Source organism: Podarcis filfolensis (assembly GCF_964270895.1).
Source record: "Podarcis filfolensis genome assembly, chromosome: 13".
In the NCBI taxonomy this organism is placed as follows: Eukaryota; Metazoa; Chordata; class Lepidosauria; order Squamata; family Lacertidae; genus Podarcis; species Podarcis filfolensis.
The window spans coordinates 24,480,975-24,505,763 of NC_139615.1; the positions used below are offsets into that span (position 1 = coordinate 24,480,975).

A 24,789-nucleotide genomic window follows, 5' to 3' on the forward strand; every position below is an offset into this window, starting at 1 on the left:
TTGGTGGTTTTTGAGTGTGAGATAACCGCATTCAGAAATCTCGCCACCTGCAGAGTTACAGAAGGATCTGTATCCTGCAAAAGCAGTGTGGTGTGTGACTCAACAGGCCTGCCAACCAAGCGCAGTAAAGCAGGACCCAGGAATTTAGCCCTGGCTATGCTATGTAGGGGACAGTTGAACATTATATGTGAAAGAGATTCAACAGTTTCCCCGTCACACACGCATAGCGGAGACACCAAACCATTGGAAAATCTGTGGTTCAGCAGGTTTGATGGAAAGACATTGAACCTTGCACGAATAAATGCACGTCGGTGTGGTACTGATGAAAGAGATGACATGTATGATGGAAGGCCAAGTGGTGGGGTTATTCCGTGATACCTGGGGGAGCAGACACCCCCACCCCTGGCGAGGTTGTGTTGATTTTCAATGTCCGCTAATCTTTGCTCAATAAGGCTTTTGGCTGAGCGTAAGTTCATCTTTAAGGAGTCCGCTGGGGAAATTCCGATGCTCAGGAGTTTGGCATGGATTTTTCCTACCCACGGATTGACAAAGACGTCCCGCCAGAGGCACTGAAAAAGATAATGGTCGGGAAGCCTATGCCAGCTGGACAGCCAATAGCCAAAGACTCGCTTCCAGATGACAGTCTCCAATGATGCAATCCTTAACTCCAGACGTATGGCTGCATTGCTCACACACATGGGGAGTTTCAGAAGGCGACGGAGAAACTGATTCTGCAATGTCCCCAGTGATGTTAAATTGGACCCTGGGGCCCAGAGCGGGGCAGCATAACAGAGGGTGGAAACCACTTTTGCGTGGTATACCTTCAATGCAGAAGGGATGTGAGAGGCTCCGTCGGCCGCAAGAAATTGGAGTAGAGTATAAAGTATTGTTTTCCCTTTGTTTAGTAAATACTGTATCTGTGGCTTCCAGCTTAGATTGTAATGAAAAAAGACTCCCAGGTATTTAAATTTGAAAACCTGTTCTAACTGGACTCCATCTAACTTCCAGCTGTAAGTTTTCCGAGACCTGGAAAAGACCAGGACTTTAGATTTCCCATGATTAATTGTCAGATGGTTAAGTTTGCAATAAGCCGCAAAAATCTTTAGAGCTCTGCATAAACCAACTCTAGAGTAGGAAAGGATCGCTGCATCGTCGGCATATAGGAGCAAAGGGCAGCGAAAATCAGCTAGGCGGGGGGCATGAATGTTGGCTTGAGACTCGTTCAGAAAGAGCTTCATATCGCTAATAAACAGGTTGAATAGGAGTGGGGCCAAAATGCAGCCTTGGCGCACACCTCTATTTATTGGGACCTCGTTGGATAGGTTTCCCGTCGGTGTGAGTCTCACTCTAGCCGACGACCCATGGTGTAATTGGGTTATAAGCCATAACAGCCTTCTATCTATGCCCCATCTCTCTAATTTCTTCCATAGGCAATTTCTTGGGATACTGTCGAAGGCAGCCTTTAGGTCTATAAAAGCGACACATAGGCGCCCCCGACTCGGGGCAGAATATTTTCTGGCAAGATGATACATGATTACCATATGGTCAGAGGTCGAGTAATTGTTCCTAAAACCCGCTTGCTCATGGCCAATCAAATTTGAGTCGTTTGCCCAATGGGACAGCTTGGACAGCAAAAATTTTGCATAAATTTTCCCGATGATAGACAAAAGGCTGATGTTCCGATAGTTCTCCGGGTCAGCAGGGGGACCCTTTTTATGGACTGGCACGATCACGGCCTCCTTCCATGACCTAGGGATAAGCCCCGTAGAATTAATTGCATCAAAGACTTTGGCCAGAATTTCAGCCCACCACCTCGGTTGCGCAACAATAGCCTCAGCAGGGACTAGATCCGGCCCGGGGGCTTTGCCCGTTTTCAGATCTAATATCAAGTCCATTATCAGGTCTGGGTCAGTGGAGGGCCACAAAGGTAGATGGTCGGCTCGGAGTTCCGTGGATGAGTTGGATTCCTCTGCCAAGGAGAAATATTTACTCAAGAATTGTTCCCATGTGGGCGCAGGGATAATCGTCAGTGGGTACTTCCTTGCTCTTTTGTTTATCAGAGCCCAAAATTCCTGTGGCCTGCGGGATCTCGAGGCCGCAATCAAGGCTCGCCAACGTTTTTGATACCACTCGCGTTTGGCCAGCTTTAAAGTCTGTTTGTATGCTCTTTTGGCTTGTAAATAGGAAGATGGTAGAGCCTGAGCATTAGAGTTTTTGTATTCATTATAGATGGAACGAAGAAGGGATCTTGCTTGTTTGCAAGAGGTGTTAAACCAAGGGGCCCCAGCACTGCAATGCGCCACTTTCGCCTTTTGAGGAGGTGATGTAAAAAAAGTGGTAAGGTTTGTTATAAGAAGGTTAAAAAGTTTCAAAACCGAATTGGAATCTTGTAAGTCAGTAGTTATTTGAGGTAAGTAGGCGTTGATTTCCCTATGGAAGAAAACCTGGTATTTTTGGGCCACAGCCTCCGACCATTTGATCCCTCTTATTTTGATCGATGATGAGGTTTCCAGAAGGACTGAGTGTTTATTGTCATTCTGGCACCGGAACAATGACAGAGTGGTCACTATTGGGAGGTGATCACTGAAATGTTGGTTTTCAACTTGAAAGGAAAGTACATTAACGGCCAGATTTGCGGAGATCAAGAGGTAATCGATAACACTGTTAGATGTTAGTCCCAGGTGAGTGAACTCCCCCGGTATATCGGGGGGGAAGGTGCCGTTCAAAAATACTAGATTCAGGCGAATGGCCATTTGGTAAAGGGTCACTCCTGCTTTGTTTACTCTGTTGTCCTTTGAAGTTCTGATTCTGGCATGTTCCAAGTCAAAATTGTCCAAACATGGGGGAGTCCACCATTTGGACTTGGTTAGTAAGTCCCAATTTGTGGCAATACGAGCATTAAAGTCTCCCCCAATTAAGGAGTACGAGTTAGGGCATTTAGTATGACATGACAGTAGGTGATTTTCAAATGATTCCCATCTCCAATCAAGATCAGGCACTGAGCCTTCGGGGGGGAGATAAACATTAGTAATTAGTAATGAGGACTTCCCTTCTGTGATCAGTCCAGATAGAGCAAAAGGCGGGGAAGCCCGTACCAGAGTGAATTTGGCGCGAAGTTGGAGTGAAATCCCAATCAAAAGGCCCCCTTTGGGGCGACCACCTTTCAAAGAAGGGGAGGCCGGAAGTGTTAGAAGATCAAAGCCGTCTATGGTAATCTCTTCCTCATCCCATGTTTCTTGGAATAGAATGATTTTAAATGAATTTATGTACTTCCTGAATTCGGGGTCTGATTTTTTGGTTCTCCAACCAGCAATGTTCCAGCTAAGTATTGATAATGTCGAGTCCTTGTGCTGTCCCGGTAATTGTCACTTTGAGTTGTTTAATGGGTTCTTGGAGGTAGAACGAGGACCCATAAGGAAATCGGTAATTTTAGTTTGTGCGGATAAGGTCTTCTTCCGTGTTAATTGTATCGATGATTTGGTAACATTAACAGGCAGGAAGGGCTTTGCCGGGAAGGAAGAATTAGGCAAAGTTGGTGAGGTCGGATGCTGTTCATTGAGGTGAGTAGTAACAAGTCTTTGATGGGCTACACTAGTAGATCCGTCAGAATTATCAGTCTTAACCAGGGTAGCGCTAAGAGGTGTTCCAGCCATCACTTGTAGTTGCTGCGCAGATGGAGAGGAATTATCACGCAGATGTATTAAAGGACATGAACGTGAGGATGGTGCATGCATAGTCATTTCCTGGTGATCTTCAGGCAGGGTAGATTCTAGCTCAGGCATTGAGGCAAAGGAGTCATCAACTTCCATATTTTGATTGGGCATAAGGACTGAGACGGGAGTATTGAGTTTATCGACTTCCTCCACGGTAGAATGGTGCTGTTGGTCAACAGGTGACTGCTGATTCAGATCAGTAGGGGGTAACAAGGTAACAGGTTGAGAAATTATCAGGGCATTTGATGGAGACACCATGTGGGACGTGGAGCGCCTGCTCTCCTCTCTCATCGGTATAGAGGGGTCCCCTTGCGATAGAAGTCTTTGTTTGAGTAGATCCAATCTATCGAGAATAGCCTGCTGTTCTTCTGAAGGGAGTTTTCCATAAGAGGAGATAAGATTTCTCTCTTCAGGGATATTCCAATCTCCGCTTGCAATTGGATCATTCCTCAACGTAACTAGATGGGCACTTGGGGTCGCAGGTGGAACAGGGGATACCCGGCTAGGTGTTTTTCCTGTTATTATAGGAACAGAAGAAGGAAACGAGCGTTCATTGCCAGTTGAGATGTTGGCAAAAAGAGGTTTAACACTCATGTCCTTAAAGACTCTTGTTGTTACAATCTCCCAGGGTGCCAGCCGATCTTTTTGTCTTGCAAGAAGATGTGGGATCCTTGCAGACTGGAAGGAGAGCATAAATTTCCTGGGCCAGGGCGTGGCATTTAGGGGTGCTACAGATATAAGATCTATCTGGAAAAAAGGAATATTTAACAAATCACGAAGGTACCCTTTAGCCATCCTCAGGTTATTCCACCTAAGACTGGGGGCGTCACGGGAGAAAATGGATAAACATATTTTGTTAGGTTGAAAAATCAAAGATTGCTTATTCCTTTGGAGCAGAGGCAGCCTGCATCTTTGGCCCTTAAGGAGAGATTTCTGATCAAGTTGTCTCTTTAAGGCACTTACAAGCTGCACAGGAGATTGATGCAAATTAGATAGTTCAGTTGAGGAAGGTAGATGAGCCAGAAGGGCCCGTGAAAGTTTGTTCAATGACAAAGAAATCCCCTCCAATTCCTTGAAAATGAAGCTTAAAGTCCTGATTACCAGTTGTATTTGATCAGGTACTAAATCATGGGCAGTTTGCCCTAATGCTTCCCGTTTCAGTGACGGAGGGGTAATTAAGGTGTCAGGGAGGAGGGCTTCCCTATGGCTTCCATCCCCCGCTGAATCAGCTAGCTTTTCCAACTCTCCTTGATCATACAGAGGCCAGAAGCGGTTGTATGTTTCGACCGCAGAAACAGTTACTTGCTCCGTTTTGCTGTTATTGTTAGTAGATGGTGGGGGAGATTCAAGCTTTGATTGCTTTGCTCTTGGAGGTGAACAACCTTTCTCAGCAGATCTTGGTCGCTTGCCATGACCCATTTGTCGCTGTCTCGCTGACTACGGAGGTTCAAAGTAGAGGTAAACGGAGACAAAAGAGAACTTATCTTTTATGGCTGCAACTCCTCTGCTACTCCTCCTCCACTGCTCAGCATAACCCAATCTTCAAGGCGGCGTTACTAATCAGCAGAAGGTTTGAATATCCTTGTTGATACGTATATTGGCCAAACATAGAAGTAAAACGATTAAAACTTCTAACAAAGGTAAAATGATTTAAAAGTCTAATAAAAACAGCTAAAAAGACGGCTATAAAAGGCTATAAATGCTATAAAAGGTTTGTAATCCGGAGGGTTCATGAAGGAGAAGTTGTTACCCTCACCGTCAGATCACGTCTGTGGCCACAGCATGAACCACAAAAATCATACATAAACTGTTTCGTTTAGAATATTTTTTTCTTGTTTTCCTCCTCTAAAAACTACGTGCGTGTTATGGTCAGGTGCGTGTTATAGAGCGAAAAATATGGTAAGTTGCAGGGATGCGGGTGGCACTGTGGGTTAAACCACAGAGCCTAGGACTTGCCGATCAGAAGGTCGGCGGTTCGAATCCCCGCGATGGGGTGAGCTCCTGTTGCTCAGTCCCTGCTCCTGCCAACCTAGCAGGTCAAAAGCACGTCAAAGTGCAAGTAGAGAAATAGGTACCACTCCGGCGGGAAGGTAAACGGCGTTTCCGTGCGCTGCTCTAGTTCGCCAGAAGCGGCTTAGTCATGCTGGCCACATGCTGGCCGGAAGCTGTACGCCAGCTCCCTCGCCCAATAAAGTGAGATGAGCGCCGCAACCCCAGAGTCGGCCACGACTGGACCTAATGGTCAGGGGTCCCTTTACCTTTACTAATAAGTTGCAATTCAGAAACTTCTCTTTCCAGTCTATTTCTGAATTTTTTTTGTAATATGACAGCTACTTTGAGATCTTGTATAGAATGTCCTGGGAGATTGAAGTGTTCTCTTATGGGTTTCTCTGTCTTGTGATTCCTGATGTCAGATTTATGTCCATTTATGTCATTAACAGTCGTCAACAGGTTTACCACACCTATCAGCCAATCACCCATTCCCACCACCCTTCTGAGTAATACCCCTCCCCCCCTCTCACTATATATAAGGGTCTAGTGGCTTCTGTTTCAGTGTATCTGAAGAAGTGTGCATGCACATGAAAGCTCATACTAATAACAAACTTAGTTGGTCTCTAAGGTGCTACTTGAATGATTTTTTTAATTTTGTTTCGACTACTGCAGACCAACACGTCTACCTACCTGTTTCTGATAGAATATTGTGTGTGTGTGTGTTTATAGTACAATTTATTACACATGATGAAAGATGCAAGGCATATCATATACTGATCAAGAGTACCAAAGATTCATGTTAAGCTCCTATAGCTGGTCAGACTGCTTAGTTCCTGAGGGCACTACATGGTTTTCCATATACCTGTTTCGTCCTTGATGGACAGAATGAGACTTGATTGAAATTTGAAAGTGCTTGCCAATGTGTGTGTGTGCAACTCATTCACACACATGGCACACATGCACAAGAAAGATCACTGATCCAGAGCCAGACAGATATGACACTTTTTCCCCAGACCTAAAAATATTTAACAATAAGCTTAAATCAAATTGAAGGAGGGCAAAAACAGACCCTCTAAGTGTCCCTATTTTCCAGGAACATCCCTGATTTAGAAAAGCTATCCTGGTTTCTGATTTTATCCCAAAATGTCCTACTTTTCCTTAGGATGTCCCTATTTACATTGGAGAAATGTTGGAGGGTATGGAGTTATCCGACCCCCAAGCCATCTGAAGGCAATGCTGTATAAGGAAGGTTTTTTTTAATGTTTAATGTTTTATGATGTTTTTATGAATGTTGGAAGCTGCCGAGAGTAGCTAGGGCAGCCCAGTAAGATGTGTGGCGTATAAATATTAAAATTATCATTATGGAATGGGAGGTCCCTATTTCCATCAGATAAATGTTGGAGGGTATGCAAGAATGAGTTGGTGGCAGCATAAAGCACAGTGTTACCAACGTAATTATCTAACTAACACTCAAAGTAGAAAAATAAAACAGGCAGTGTAAACAAGAGTTATGGTGCAAGGGATTGACTTTTAGTAAATGGTTTTAGGAAATAATAGAACTGGGTTTATTTATATATAAACACACTTGACTTCTACAAGATGTTAAAATGCAAAAACAGAGCAAAATTCCCAGCAGCATTTCCAAGCATCTGGGTGGGCTTGTCTAATCAAGAATGTTTTTAGTAGATCCCTAAAAGGATGCACTAAAGGATCCGGCTTGATATTAATAGGCAGAAAGTTAAGATGAAGCAAAACACAACCCTCAACTCCACAACTCTTGTAGTATTGCAGCTCCTGCACACAGGAAGGAGAGATCTACAAGAAACCAAGTGTCAATCTTATAGGCCCTTTAAATTAAATAAGTTGCTGAACGATAACCTGTTTTTCTTCTTCCAGAAAGGTATACTATTGACTTAGTGTTGTTTTATACAGAGAGTGACTATTGGAACATATGCAGAAACAATAACAGGGAATGCAGGGCAAATACTATAGAGCAAATACTATAGTAGAAGTGGTGGTGTACACTGCAAATATATTAACAATGCCAAGCTGCAATCGCAACTGATAGTATAGTTACAAAACAAACGAGAATAAATTACATCACTGCTAACGTTACAACAAACAGAATTGCAGGGAAATACATTTTTGAAGAATTCTGGATGGTGAACATTCATTTAAAGGGCCTGCAATATTAATCTGAAGTTTGCTGAATCTAAAATGAAATCTGGTGAAAATAAATAAATAAAACATTCAAAATTAGGTGATTTACAGGGGGAACATCCAAATAAAAAATCTATTTAATATGTCATGTCTGGTTTTTTCTTACCTATCAGTTTTTTCAATGCTCCCAAGACTTCTTGGTTTCTGAGTGTATAAATTAAAGGATTAAACATGGGAGTCAGCACTGAATTAAATGGTGATATTATTTTATCTATCTCATGTGTCCCTGCATTTTGTGGAAGGAGGTAAGTGAATATAGCTGTGCCATAGTACATGATCACTACAGTCAGATGGGAACCACAGGTGGAGAAAGCCTTTGTCCTACCTCCTTCTGAGTGGATCCTAAGGATGGTCACAAGAATGCGCATGTAGGAAAAAAGGATGAAGCCCAGAGGGAGAACCAGTGTCAAAGTGCTAGTGAAGTACATGCTTATCTGGCTTGAAGAGGACTCTGCACAAATGAGCTTAATAATAGATTTAACTTCACATCCTATATGGTCAACCTCATTGTTTCCACAGAATCGAATGGGATTAGTAATAGATGGAATCACAGTAATCATAAAGGAAGCAGTCCATGTTGCAGTGGCGAGGAGGATGCACACTGTTTTGTTCATAATCATGGTGTAGCGCAGTGGATTGGAAATGGCAACATAACGATCATAAGCCATGACAGCCAGAAGGAAACATTCTGTTGTACCAAACAGAAGAAGAGAATACATCTGTGCATAGCACAAAGGAAGAAGCATTACAGGTCTGTCCACTAAGCAATTAGCTATCGATTGCGGGATTGCTGTTGTTGTGAGGCAGAGGTCAAGGATGGCCAAATTGCAGAGGAAGAAATACATGGGATTATGAAGCTTTGGATCGTGTATGACTACCAAGATAATAAGTCCATTTCCAATAACTATTATTGAATAGGAAATGATCAAAAAGGTCATTAAAGCCATTCTTGATTTGGGTCGATCTGACCACCCAGTGAGAATAAATTCAGTCACTTCTGTCTCATTTTCTCCCGCTTGCTGCATGAAGATGGATCTGAAAGTTTACAGTATGTTATATATTATGTATTAGCACATTTAAATACATTTAATTAGAACCAACTATTTTGTACCATGGTTGGTCTATTTTGGAATCGTAGTTCATGCACAAGCAGCAGGTGCTGCTGTAGAAGATTTCCTGCACTGCATCATATGAGATTGCATGATAGGTTGCCTCTCAAATCCCCACTTAAAAACAATAAACTGGGAGAAGATTCTAGACTAACCTTCCAGCTGATATGCAAGGCTAAAAGTTGCAACTGTGTCTAACACTCATTCTTTTCATTGAGCCTATAAAATCTTTCAAGAAAGATATCCTAGGATTTTGACAACTGATCAGCCTTATAACACAGCACATGCACACGAAACTCATACCAATAGCAAACTTAGTTGGTCTCTAAGGTGCTACTGGAAGGATTTTTTTTATTTTGTTTCGACTACAGCAGACCAACACAGCTACCTACCTGTAACTCGAAAAACACATATATATTTTCTATATCATATTGTAGGAAGATGTAATGAAGAGAATCAGAAACAACAATAGATTGAAAAGCATATTATGGTCACAGATATTTTCAATTAACCCAAATAGTAAGTTATATTGCACTTTTTTGAAACACAGTGTTATGAATATTTACTCATCATTGCTGCTATGTTCTGTAAGGCTTAGTTCCGGGGAGGTATTCATAACACAGCAGCTTTATTTGCATGCATATTAAAATACACCTATACATTAACTACTGTTTAATTATGTTGAGTTTAATAATTCAAGGAAGAGTCTGATAATAGAGCCTGACATATAACTGAGAGAAAACCACCCCAATCCTGACAATAGTCAGTCAGCTAAGTCATCACCCAGGATACTTCTATTCCATTTCTTTTCCAACTGAGTTTTGCATATCTCTCTACCCTCCTCCAATAGTGAGTCAGCATTCCACTGGTCACTGAGCATGAAGTTTATTCCCCATTGAGCTACCTCAGGGGTTACCCACTTAGGGTTTTTTCCTAAAATTAAAATTGTGTACATCTGCAAAACTTTATCCTAAAAAGAAAATGGTGCACAACTGCTAAACATTTGGTTCTCAGCCCCCCACCACAACAAGCCTTCTGATAAATTTCCCTTTCTTCATTCCAAAAGTGGAATAGGAGTATTTTAGGATTAAAGAAAAAAGAAAAAGAAATAAACAATAAAAAATAAAAGTGTCTGCATAAGCAATGGCACTACTACCAAACAGACTGAATGAGAATTCTTACAATGAGGACAACGAAAAGTAGGCAAAAATTATACTTGCCTTCTTAAATCTCATTGAACTCAGAAGAAGATAATGCACTATTTTTAGATTGTCTAGTGTGTTTAAGAAGTCAGCAATTACAGATTCATAAAAAGAAAGAAAAATGCAGACAAACTGCTTGAATAAGACTCCCCATATCATCTGTGCAAATGAATGGAGAAACAGCTACTGTATCTGGCTTTCAGTGGGAGATTTTATTTAAGAAACTATGGCATAGCATTTTATTTGCATACTTATTTACTTACTGTTTTTTATTCCCTCTGAGCAGATTCTCTATTGCCTCATTACTGTTTGAAATTATTACAGTAGTTTTAATTAGTAGAAGTTTTAATGGGTTGTCTGCAACTAGTTTTCATGCTGAGTTTGGAGAACTGCCTGTGCAAAACAGTGCAAACAAGCAAGAGTTTGTAGAAGTCTTCTGAAATTTCCTCTGTGAATTTGTCTAATCCTCTTTTAAAGCTACCCATGTTGGTGGCTATTGGCTGCCTCCTGTGGGAGTGAGTTCCAGAGTTTAACTATGTGCTGTATATAGAAGTACTTTCCTTTTTCTGTTCTGAATTTGCCAACATTCTATTTAAATTGATGTCCAAGAGTTCTAGTGTAGAGAGAGAGAGAACTCTTCCACATCCATTTTCTCTATCCCATGCATCATTTTAGAAACATCTATATTTTCTTTTCTGAGGAATTATATATAATGAAATGAAAAGGATATTTAAAATAACTTTTGTAACAAAAACTAGAAGCTTTTCTTTTGGGAATTATAGTGACCTAAACTGTATAGAAACTTATTCATGCTGCAGCAAGAACGTTACTTGCCCCAAAATGGAAAGAAGCAAAAGTCCCAGCAAAGGAAGAATTTATACAAAAACTTATGGAATATGCAGAAATGGCAAAACTTACTGGAAGAATAAGAAATCAAGATAACAAACTTTTTATTAAAAAATGGAAATGGTTTATTGAATATTTAAAGATAAATTGTAAACAGATAAGAACATTGGCAGGATTATTGTAATAACCTGTGGTTTCACAAGAGTATATATTTAAAGAAGATGAATAAATGAGCACATTAATTTGGATATGCAGAAGATATTTAAAATAAATTTAAGGAACTGCAGAAAGAGGGGGAAGGAAGTCAAGTTTTGAAATGTCGAAATGATTGTAAAATTAGTGAAATGTATAAACTTGAAAAGTATAATCATTTTAAAAAATAAAATAAAATATTTTTAAAGCGTTTATTAATTTTCCAATAAAAACATCCAATTAACATATCAAATCAAATCCAATAAAAATAAAAAACTAAAATAAAAAAGGTCCAATTGTCTTCCAAATTGTAATAATTTTGTTTTGATTTCCCACGGTCTGAATTTCGAAGCGCATTCAACATCATAGTCCTGCCTCTCATCATCCCCAATGTTATTCATAATTCCATGTCCGGTTTTTCCCTTCCCCATTTTGACTCTGGTTCTACGATCCTCATTCATGTCAGAAAACAGATACTTTTTTTCCCTATGGAGTGCAGATTTGTCCGTATATTGTACTCCTTCAGCTGTTTTTTCATCGCACCACTTCATTTAATTGCATCCAATTTCAAAGTTCTGTCCAGCTCTTTGAGTTGTTATTTTGGCAGCTCCCAGATCGTTAATCTTTCCCGTCCAGGTGTTATCAAAGAAACAGAGAGAAATTTCCTTCTGTAACCTCCTTGTTGATTTATCTTAAACAGACTGTTTGCAGTGTAGCCATGTATCAGACAGTTAGCAATTGGCCTTTGGAATCCTCCCAGTCCCCCCTCCGGGCCCTGGAGGGGGGCTGCCAGACATCCATTTAGCCCTCTCTCTCGCTCGTAATCAAAAAAACATATTTTTGCAAACAGTTGTATATGTAATATTGTTTCCAGTCTTTATAACCAACCATCTGTTGGCTCCTGTTTCTCTTAATCAGGGAAGTATTTCAGATATTCAATAACGACGTAGTGGGTGGAAGCCATTTTGTCCTCCTTTGTTTTCGTCTTTAACAGACATTTCCGGTCTTAGAAGAGAAGTGGCTGCCAATTATATATGAAAGTCCATCTGAACTCACTTTTTGAAGAGCAATTTAAGTTCTTAATGAGGCTTGGCATGCATTACGGATTGTTGATATAAAGGATAAAATAATGTTTTTTTACATACCAAGCCCCTCCACATTCCAAACGTCATGATGAGGATCTCTTTGAAGTTCGATCTTTTGCACCAGAGACTGTACATACTGCAGGTTTTTTCCAGCTTCTTCAATTCAGAGCGTGTCTGTTTGTTTTCCAAATCTATATATTTTCCCAAACAGATGCGTCCGGCTATGGGGTGGCGTCGCAGGAGTGTCAGCCGCCCCTAGCTCCGTGACCCAGTGCACCTGCCGTCTGCCACATCGACAATCTGGGACAGACCGTGGGTCATTGAGACAGTCCTCCCCTGCCCTGGGGAGGCTGCCAGGGCTAATTACCCCCATATCAGCCCTGAATTATCGGAACGGCTGAGGTCCGATTGTGTGGGATCAGCCATTTTCCACCGCCGGAAACAGGAAGTCATCCCAAATTTCAGCCCAGCTGGTGTTTGTTGCAGAGGAACCTGTGCAGACTGGAACTCTTCAGGGTCAGGCCCCAGACTTGGTTCAGATGATGCCTGAGGCAAAGGATCCGGTGCAGATTGAGACTCCTCTGGTTCCGAGTCTGAGCCCGAGTCCCAGGCCATCACACAGAATTTCAAAACTTTCTCAAATTCAATTTACTTTCAAGTTAACCACACTACTGATATTCACTATGACTTAAAGTTTTAGGTAAGAATAACTTTGTGAAGTAATGAGACATTTGGGAGCATGCCTAAAGGGAATAAGAAAGCAAATAGTTTTTCTTTTTTTCTTTTTAAAAATCACATACGAGACAAAGTTTTCTCAGATAAAAACTCTTGTTAATGAGGAAATAGTTATTTCTCCAACCATTTTTATTGATGTTAGTAAGGGAATTACACTGCAGCGTCTTACTTGCACTTTTTTCTACTTATAAATGCATGTGTTGTATCCATAGCCATTAGTACACAATTCTGTATTTAAATTAACATCTGATTAAAGTGCATTTTTATTAAGTAGTAAACTATTTCAAAACAAGTCTTCCGACATTTGAAGCACATTTGAAGCTTAGAGGACATTTTTCATGTTTTTTTTAAATCAACTTGCTACAATTCAGCTTAGAGATAAGAGTTATACCAATTAAGATAAGAATTCAAAAGACAATTAGATATTGTCAGCCTAAAGGATGGTGATTTCTGCTATGCAAAGGGCTTAAAAAGGCAAGTAGTGAATTTTCTTACTCATTACTGACCTCATTGTGATTATCTTTATTTTTTTTAATGAAGATATGTTTGAATTCATAAATTTCCATTAATTCCCCTTGTATGATTTATGCAAACATCTATTTTCCCTCCTCCCAGTTCTACATTAAAAACCCTATATGGTTAGCCTGTTCAGTACAGCACCAGTTTTCATTTTAAAATCTGATACAGAGAGTTGAGAAATCTTTGAGATATAACAGAAGGTGGAGCAGGGGGCTGCTAGGGGTGTGTCAGTTGCTCCCCAAAACCCAGCCTTCTTCCCTGTTCCACTAGCAAAAGTAATTTTCTTAATTTATCTGACAGTAGTTTATTTGTTTTTAATGGGCATTTTGCAGGAAATGCTTGGTTGATGTTGTTCTCATGCTAGAATAAGTGCAATCCAACTTTGGTCCACAAAGATAAATATTATATAGATTTCCTCTTGACACCCTTCTTATTAGTCATGCCTTCCCTGTGGAATGACCTCCCATCAAGGAAATAAACATCTATTTGACTTTTAGAAGACATATTAAGGCTACCCTGTACTGGGAGGTTTTGAGTGTTTCTTGGGTTTTTTTGTTTTTAATATTTTATTAGAAGCTGCCCAGAGTGGGTGGGGCAATGCATTCAGATGGGGGGCATTTAAATGTTGTTTGAGTCAACAAAAGCTATTTATTGAAATGCTTAAATATTTAATCGAAGAACTCGCAGAAACTGTTTTCCAGTGCTGAAATCCTATGCATTTTTACCAGTGAGTAAGCAAGCTACAATGAAAACAATAGGATTTACTTCTGAGTAGCGATGTGCTAGCTCATAATGTTTGTGGGGAGCAGAGGCATAGCATAAAGAGAGGATTCATTTTCTTCCGTCCCCATCACTTGTTATTCTATTATTCTATTTGCACCTATCTGAATTTTGCAATGAAAAACTCAGTGTACAACCAAAAACTGTCTACAAAAATGCTTATATTGGGGAAAAGTATGCCTGAAAATGGACTCATTGGGGGAAATAGCATATTTGCACATTTGGCAAATGTGCATTCAATGTGTATTATAGGAAATTGCATACCAAATTGCTGATGAGTTTTTGTGAGGACCTTTGTTGCGAACTCCTAGAGCTGACTGGGGGGGAAAGATGAGAAACTTTGAACTGCTTCAGTCAGGCTCTTCTAATGTTCATATTACACACGCATGGTAAATATTGAGCAGTTCATGCTTACTTGATGCAAGAAATATTTCACATTTGCACTCTGGTGCCATTTTAGAAAGTTTAGCATATGTTCCATTTTGGTTGTGTAAGAGTCTGTTACCCAAATGTTTTGCAAACTTCCTTACCTTCCAAAGGGAAGCAAAATATTTAGATCCTACCTGCTTCTTTACTATAATCATCTATGAAAAGCCCAATGCACCTATATTTATATTTGGGGTGTGTTTGTGTGTTAATAAAGGCATGTGAGATTACAATCTTAATATAGTGGACACTCGGGTTGCGAACGTGATCCATGTGGGAAGCACGTCCACAACCTGCAGCGCTGCATCTGTGCACGGGCGGGTAGCGATTAGGTGCTTCTGCGCATGCCCAAAGCACCATTTAGTGCTTCTGTGCATGCGCAAGCGCCGAAACCTGTTCCAGTTCCAGGTTTGGCGCGGTGCACAACCCGAAATCACACAACCCGAAGCATCTGTAACCCGAGGTATGACTGTAGTATTGTCTGAAATTTATTGTATTTAAAATTTGAGGTTCAGGTAGAACTCTCCTCTCTGACACCGCAATTTCTAAATGCAAGGTGCTTTCTCTATATCCAACTATGTTCTCTGAAGTGATATAGTCCTGGAAACATTTTACAACCTCATCAGCTGTTTATGCGAAGCCAGACACCAAAGGAGACCAAAAGTACACCAACAACAACATCATAGTATCCTACCCTTTATCTACAGATAAAGGATGGCATACTATGTTGTTGTTGTTGTGGAAGGCAGTTCACAACAGTTCACAGCATAGAGCGCTGTTATTTTAAATTTGCTTAAGTATAGCTATTTTCAAATTATTCACATTGTATTTCTTTTGCTATGTTCCAGGCCAGCCTTTATGCAGGAAGTAGGCGAAAATGAGACAGCTGTGACTGAATTTATCCTCATCGGCTGGTCAGGTCGACCCAAGTCAAGGATGGTTTTAATGACAGTTTTTATAATTTCCTACTTCATAACAGTTCTTGGGAATGGACTTATTGTTGTGGTAGTGATATGTGACCCACGGCTCCACAACCCCATGTATTTTTTCCTCTGCAATTTGTCCATTATTGACCTCTGCCTCACAACAACGTCACTCCCACAATCTATAGCCAACTGCTTAGTGGATAGGCCTGTAATGTCTCTTGCTGCATGCTATACACAAATGTATTCTATTCTCTTATTTGGTACAACTGAATGTTTCTTCCTGGCTGTTATGGCTTATGACAGATACATTGCCATCTCCAATCCACTGCGCTACACACTCATCATTAACAGGACAGTGTGCATCATCTTGGCCACTTCCACATGGATAGCAGCCTTTCTTATAACAGTAGCCCCTTGTCTTGCTAAGCCAGCTAGGTTTTGTGGAAACAATGAGGTGGACCATATAGGATGTGAATTCAAATCTATGTTTAAGCTCATTTGTACGGATACCTCTATGAGCCAAATAAGTGTATACTTCACCAGCACTTTGTCACTAATTATTCCCCTTAGTTTTATTCTTTTCTCCTATATGCGCATTCTAGCAGCCATTGTAAGAATGCACTCAGAAGGAGGCAGAATGAAGGCTTTCTCTACATGTGGGTCTCACCTGGCGGTAGTGACTATGTACTATGGCACAGCCATATTTGTCTACCTTTTCCCTCAGAATGAGAAGACTCATGAGATGGAAAAAGTACTTGCAGCATTCAGTGCAGTGCTTACACCTGTGTTTAACCCTTTAGTTTACACACTCAGAAACCAGGAAGTTTTAGGAGCACTGAAGAGACTTTTAGGTAACAAAAAGCCAGGCATCACATACTAAACTTGTTTATGCAGCTGTTTTAGTTGCATTGTTCCTTCATAATGTGAAACAACATTTCCTTGATTGTCCCATAGTGTCACTTCTTTTTACTGTTTTTGGCAATGAAATGGAAATACACTACAGGAATGTAAAATTAACGTTCATGTTATGGCATATCTTATCCAAAAATATAATTACCTACAGAATGTGAACTTAGCTGTGGTGTTATTTTTATTCTCCCTGTCTTATAAACCTGTCAACAGCTTGATCTCTAGCTCAGCAGAGTCACAATATTGGTGGCCCATTCGTGTATATATAATTTGCCCAGGAATCTCAATTAATGGTCCTGTGATAAGAACACATATTCCATCTTGGGTGCTTCACAAGTTGGATATAATGGTATAAACACTTGCTAGTTCAAGAACTGAAACTCAAAAATATACTTTTGGTGAAAATAGTGTTTGCATCTCAGCAGCAGACTGACAGGCTGTTACCTGCTTTTGGTTCGCTCCTAAGACGGGCTTCCTTTCATTTTAGTTGATGTCAGTTCTATCAGTTTGGGTGGGGAGCAGACATTTTGGCTGAATCCACCAAGTGAAATAAAAGAGGAGGAGAAATATGATTTTCGAGGGAGAAGGAGGGGGAATTACAATTGTCACAAAAAGATTTTGCATCAGTCATGGCTCGTGACTGAAACATTGTTGTCACCAATCCATGAGTACTACACAGATCATTAAGAGGGTGGTTTGCATCGTGTTGGTCACTGTTATATGGACTTTCATAATTATTGTAATCCCATGTCTTGATAAGACAGATAAATTGCTTGGAAAAAATGAGATTGACCATGTAGGATATGAATTCAAATCTTTCTGTAAGCCTAGTTGTATGGATACTTTCTCAGAGTGACAAAAATTGTTCTGACATGGTTTCTATTCTTTATCCCTATTACATACTTTTGGAAATGTAATGTTGACTGCCTTATTTTTCTTCAGTGTCATGCTCAGTCAATCAATTTATTGTATATAGCCAAAGGCCTTCAAAATGAACAACAGGGGGCAACAGCAAGGTATTTCTCTAAAATCACACCATAACCTTTAAAGTCTATGGTGTAAAAGCCTACAGCATAAACATTTACAGCATAAAAAATTAGAATTACAATGCACTAACATAACTGGAGCAAAGCTTCTTATCTTCCAGTCCAAATTTGGCTACCAGTTTGTAGACATTTATTGGCTAAGAGTTCAACTATCACTGGGGGGGAGGTTTAGATTGACCTGAAAATCAATAAAGAATAGGAGATAAAAAATCTCTGAGCACTATTTATAAATTTATAAAAACAATTAATAGTACATTATATCGTCAACCTGCTTACATCCATAAATGCATTTCCTTTCCATATGAGCTATTTCAATGTATTTCACCTCTAAATATGCTGAAGGCATCTGCTGAAACCTAAGTTCAACAAAGGCCCTATATAATTGTGAAAAAGTCAGCCTTTCAAGGTAGTGAGGCCTTGAATGGTTGTTTTTAATTTGAGCGTATCAAATAGAGTAACAGGCAGAAAAAATGGATTTTTTAAATTGGTTAGCACCATAACTGAAGTTCCAAGTTCTAAGTTCACGTAAATTAAGTGATAAATATTTATTCATTTGGACATTATAAAGCCTAAGATTGTCTTGACACTTCTGTGCTGAACTTCCTGTCCTTAGTTGCTCCAACCAGCAGAGCATGGTAAGAATATGGTCTTCAAAGGTCTACATCATTTAGGCTAGATCAATTATGGCTGCTATCAAGGGAAGACCCAAAGTTCTAAGATGAGCTGGTGGGGTCCCATGAGGTGACAGTAGGAGGCCCTGTAGGAGCCTGTTCATGACACTTAGCATGTGGTGGTGATCAAAACCTTGGGATTTACATGTTGAATGCTTAAAGTTTTCTTTTTTAAATGTAAAACAAATTAGTCAATGGAGATTCGTTCATGTGGGAACCCACAAAGAAGAAATACAAGTCAGAACTAATAAAGTCATCTTCACCTTTACCTATTTGTGGAAATGACTGTGATTTACTTGTATTTATTTACTCACATGTAAACCTGAATCTATATTCTATAAATAAAAGGAGTCACATAAAACTATAGAAACATCAGACCAAGGGAAGTCAGGAACCATAAATGCTGTAGCTAATCTCAGGCATTCATTGTGAGACCTTTATTTGAAGAGGATTTTTAAATGTATTGATAGATGAGCTAAGATAAGAACTGCTCAGAATTTTAGGGACATATGTAAAGTACTAGCTTTTAACATGACAAGAACTTTACTATCTATGTTCTGCCTTCTGAATCCTCTTGAATTCCCTTTGGGTCATTTTGCAGATTTATGCTAAATGGAACAGCATCCTTAATGTGGGTTTTTTTGCAGGGGGAGGGCGAGAAATGCTCAATGTTCTGAAGGATTTTTTCCATGATTCTCCCTCCAATCTTCAGTGAGTAAAAAAAACCCAACAATAAATGGTAAGCTATTTTGTTTATTCGTTATGAATTTTTGAAATATTTGTGGTCACTTCATGGGGCTTGGCTTAATAAGTTTCTTACTATTCTTGTATGGACTAGCATACAAATTACATCTTACGCATTTATACATTTTCTCTTAAGATCACCATTTCAGGGAAGCAGGTTGAATGATCTAAATTCAAAATGAGGGGGAATCAATTAAACAGCAACCAGAAATACTTTCAACCAATTGCAAACATTTCATTCTACATACCTTGGAAATTTGTTGGCGGAAGGGAATAAATCCACTAAATAATTGTGTGGAAGCATCCAGATATAATAATGAAATAAATGAATGCAATTCTATATTTTTCTACTCAGAAGTCCCATTAAAATCAATGCTTACTTGTAGAAAAGTTGATATAGTATTGCAGTCAGATAAAAAGTCCAGATGTAAAGGTACTATTTCTTCCAAATGAAGGTCTCATATATCTCATAGGAGCATAAGTTTTGTTTTTTTGTTTTTTAAAAAACAATATTTATTAAAGTTTTAAGGGGTACAAAAAACAAAACAAAAAACATCATTTTAAACAAAAAACAATACAACACATCACAATAGGTAAAGAAAAAAGGATAAGATACAAAAGAAAAAGAAAGAAAAAAAACAGAAAAATAACATCCATTAAAAAAAGACAACAAAAAATACAGCGAATCTTCCCATAACTTAACTTTCATTAGCTTATTTCCTTGACCTCCTCACACCTCCCTTTTTTGTATTCTAGCTCGATTATCTGTTTCAGCAAATCCTTTCTATCTTTTCAAATTTTTGTCCTGGAATTTATCTTAATATAATGTAACTTTACTTTCCCTCCTTTCACCAATTAACAGTCAATTTTTTCCTAATCCTTTATAACATTTCTGCTAAAACCACATAACATCATTCCAACATCCTTCTAACATTCATTAATTTTACAATGTTTCTGTAAATAGACTTTAAATTTCTTCCAATCTTCCTCCACCGACTCTTCTCCCTGGTCTCGGATTCTGCCAGTCATTTCCGCCAGTTCCATGTAGTCCATCACCTTCATCTGCCATTCTTCCCGGGTGGGTAGATCTTGTGTCTTCCAGTACTTTGCACTAAGTATTCTTGCTGCTGTTGTGGCATACATAAAGAAAGTTCTGTCCTTCTTTGGCACCAATTGGCCGACCATGCCCAGGAGAAAGGCCTCTGGTTTCTTCAGAAAGGTATATTTAAATACCTTTTTCATTTCATTGTAGATCATCTCCCAGAAAGTCTTAATCCTTGGGCATGTCCACCAAAGGTGAAAGAATGTACCTTCGGTCTCTTTACATTTCCAACATTTATTATAGGGCAAATGATAGATTTTTGCAAGCTTGACTGGTGTCATGTACCACCTGTATATCATTTTCATTATATTCTCTCTTAAGGCATTACATGCCGTGAACTTCATACCTGTGGTCCATAACTGTTCCCAGTCAGCCATCATAATATTGTGTCCAACATCTTGTGCCCATTTAATCATAGCAGATGTCACCGTTTCATCCTGAGTATTCCATTTCAACAGCAAGTTATACATTCTTGACAAATTCTTAATTTTAGCATCTAGCAGTTCTGTTTCCAATTTTGATTTTTCCACCTGGAAGCCAATTTTTTTGTCCAAGTTATATGCCTCCATTATCTGGTAATAATGAAGCCAATCTCGCACTCTATTTTTTAATTTTTCAAAACTCTGCAGTTTTAATCTGTCTCCCTCTTGTTCCAAAATTTCCCAATATTTCGGCCTTTTGGCCTCCATACTGAGTTTTTTCTGAGCCTTCGCTTCCATTGGTGACAGCCACCTTGGGGTTTTATTTTCAAGCAAGTCCTTATATCTTATCCAAACATTAAACAGTGCTTTTCTGACAATATGGTTTTTAAACGCTTTATCTGCTTTAACCGTATCATACCACAAATATGCATGCCACCCAAAAACATTGTTAAAGCCTTCTAGATCCAACACGTCAGTGTTCTCAAGAAGCATCCATTCTCTCAGCCAGCAAAAAGCGGCTGATTCATAATAAAGTTTTAAGTCTGGCAGGGCAAATCCACCTCTTTCTTTAGCATCAGTTAATACCTTGAATTTTATTCGAGGCTTCTTGCCCTGCCAGACAAATCTAGAGATATCTCTCTGCCACTTCTTGAAACACTCCATTTTATCCAAAATTTGCAATGTTTGAAACAAAAACAGCATCTTGGCAATACATTCATTTTTATCGCAGCAATTCGGCCTAGCAATGATAGCTTCAGGTTTGACCATATTTCTAAATCCTTTTTCACTTCCATCCAACATTTTTCATAGTTATCCTTAAATAAATTCACATTCTTAGCAGTCATGTTAACCCCTAGGTATTTCACTTTCTTAACCAGTGTTAGTCCTGTCTCCTTCTGAAACCTTTCTCTCTCCGTCACTGTTAAATTTTTCTCTAAAACCTTAGTTTTCATCTTATTCAACTTAAATCCCGCTACTTGTCCAAATTCTTGGATCAGTTCCAGTACTCTTTTGGTACTAGATTCTGGCTCCTGTAATGTCAATACCAAATCATCAGCAAATGCTTTCAGTTTGTACTGATTAAAAAAGGTATTAGTAGAAGAAATTCATAAAGACCAAGCTGGTTTTCTCCCGGGCAGACACTTGTCTGACAACACGAGGAACATAATTAACATTCTAGAAAAGTTACAAGTGAATATTAATACTAAAGCAGTTTTGATATTTGTGGACGCAGAGAAAGCCTTTGACAATATTTCTTGGAGTTTTATGAAGAAAAATTTACAGGGGATGGGGGTTGGTCAAGGTTTTGAAAATGGTATAGGTGCAATTTATTCAGAACAAAAGGCTAAATTAATTGTGAATAATGTGGTGACGGAAGAATTTAAGATAGAGAAAGGAACACGACAAGGTTGCCCAATCTCTCCATTGCTTTTCATATCGGTCCTGGAGGTTCTTTTAAACATGATTAGAAGGGACCAAACAGCCAAACAGTTAAAGGTATACAAGTTGGAGCTAAACAGGAGCATAAGTTTTGTCATGCTTTGTCATGCATTGTCAGTTCAGTGCTTCTAATCAGTGCTTCTCACTGTCAAAGGTGCTGTTACATGAGCTTTTCACAAGCATAACATGATTCCACCACCTATTCTTCTTTGTTCCATCTTTGTAGTAAGATGTTTGAACATTACACACTTTGACCATTACAAGCATAGTAGAGACAGCCTTGTACAAATGAATTTCATTATGACTATTTCTCTGTAGACTCAGTGCTTGTAAAGGAAGTGACCTGCTACCTCAACTCTCTTTATATTAGAAAAGTGAGTAGTGTAGAAATGTCTTAGAAATTTCATATGGTACTTCTGGTGAATGACATCTTTCTTTTCCTCTTGGAAATTATTTTAATAGGATTAAGGGAACATTTATTTAAAATGTGTTTCATTCTGCATGGTTGTCTAGAGCTACACATTTGTTGTAATTTCTACTAATTTTCAGTTTAAGAATTTACACATTCAGTGTAAGGGAACTTTGCAGTTTCTATTATAATATCAGTATGATAGCATTAGGTTAGTAGAATTAGACTGAATCAAACCTAAGATCATAGAATCATAGAGTTAGTCACATTTAGGTTTTGTTGAAATTCATGGGACTGATGGCTAATTTTTCACACGGAATTCAGTGTAACCCAAGTACTACTAACATATTATACCTGACCAGGTTTTAATGATATTATAATGGCTATAGAAATCCAAATGGCATTTGATTTCTTTTGCTTCAGGTAACATCCTGATGCCACAACTAGGAGAACTGAATAATACTGAGATAACTGAATTTGTCCTCATTGGATTCTCAGGGAAACCCAAGACAAGGATGGGTTTAATGAGCTTTCTTATCTTAGCCTACTTGGTGACAATAATTGGAAATGGACTCATTATTTTTGTATACGTAGCTGAGCCCCGGCTTCATAATCCAATGTATTTTTTCCTTTGCAATTTGTCCGTACTTGATGTCTGTTACACTACAACTTCAGTCCCTCAAGCTATTGCCAACTGCTTGGTGGACAGACCGGTCATGTCCTTTAATATGTGCTACCTTCAAATGTACACTGGCTTATACCTTGGATCAACAGAATGCTTCCTGCTTGCTGTCATGGCTTATGACAGATATATTGCTATCTCCAATCCCTTACGTTATATGGTCATCATGAATTGGAAAGTTTGCATTGCTTTGGCAGCTATCTCCTGGGTAGGTGCCTTCATGTTGTCTATAGTTCCTTGTCTTGCTAACCCAGCACGTTTTTGTGGACACAATGAAGTGGATCAGATAACATGTGAGCTCACAGCCCTCATGAAATTAATTTGCTCAGATAACACTGTGGGCCAGCTTGTTATGTATTTTACAAGCAGCTTCACTCTCCTCTTCCCCTTCTCTTTCATCCTCTTTTCCTATTTACGTATTATTGTGGCCATCCTAAGGATTCATTCGTCAGGTGGGAGGTGGAAAGCTTTCTCCACCTGTGGTTCCCACTTGACTGTGGTGTGCATCTACTATGGAACATGCATATTCACCTATCTGAAACCTCAGTCTAAGGTGATGGAAGAAAAAGACAAAGTTATAACTGTGATTTATGGAACAGTTGTTCCTCTGTTAAACCCGCTAATCTACACACTGCGAAACCAAGAAGTGAAAGGTGCACTTAAAAGGCTGACTGGGAAGAAACAGAGATCTCAGCATTGAATCTGTATTTATATATATATATGAATTCTTAAAAAGGGGGTTACTCTCATTTTCCTACTCATATTGAAATATGAGTGAGGCCAAACCTAGATTCACAAAATGTTTAGGGATATGCATATCCCCGCATCACCCAGAAAAAAGCACTGTATGTATATATTGTGTCCAATGTGGTTTCCGCTTTAGAAAGACTATTTGGGATTTCAGCCTAAAGGTCCTTAAAATGCCTGTCTTTTGTATTTCCTTAGGGCCAATATAGACCAGAAGGGGTTGGCCATATTTATGGTTCATGTGTCTGTCTTATTACCAAACAAGGTGGGGGGTGTGAAGTTTCTTTTATGTCAAGAGTTGTGCTTGGTTTTATAGAGCTGAACCTTCCTTGCCCAATTCTGTTGCTTCATACACATCTCACTTCCAGTACATCAGCAATTTACTGGTGGAAGAATAGGATGAATTATGGGGAGTTAGTGTGTGTGAGATGAGAAGGCTGAGTTCCATACTTCCATTCAATAGGTTTTAAACAGCCTCACCTTGCCTTCACTTTATATGATAATGAGGTAGACATGTACAAATTCACTCTTCTTCTATCTGCATTGGCCCTATTTCACATGATAATTTTGTCCTCAAAATAATACTTATTATTTTCCCCAAAATATATCAGCATCATCAGCATCACTAGTGTAAAATTAGGAAAACTCATTTAAACATGACTTTCTGTATATATCTACTGTAAGTGTTTTACTATATGTATATTGGGTCTTAGGCTATCTTCCCCAAAGGTTTCAAGCTAGAATAAGCCGATAGAAATATAATTTTTCTCTGTCTTGATACACCAAAATGTAAGGAAGAAACAAACTGTAAGGAGCATTAACACTCTCCCATTTTTATTTTTATTTTTGGCATACTTTCCAAATGCATGTAT

General features: G+C 39.2%; 1 protein-coding gene across 1 annotated transcript; it reads right to left on the reverse strand.

Annotated features, from left to right (window-relative positions):
• Positions 1 to 8,002: 8,002 nt before the first annotated feature.
• On the reverse strand, positions 8,003 to 8,950 carry LOC310748621 (olfactory receptor 13H1-like; the record flags this gene model as incomplete). The annotated part of the gene is made up of 1 exon (XM_083584472.1): positions 8,003 to 8,950. The coding sequence occupies one exon, from the start codon at positions 8,948 to 8,950 to the stop codon at positions 8,003 to 8,005; it is 948 nt and encodes a 315-aa protein (XP_083440598.1).
• Positions 8,951 to 24,789: the final 15,839 nt, after the last annotated feature.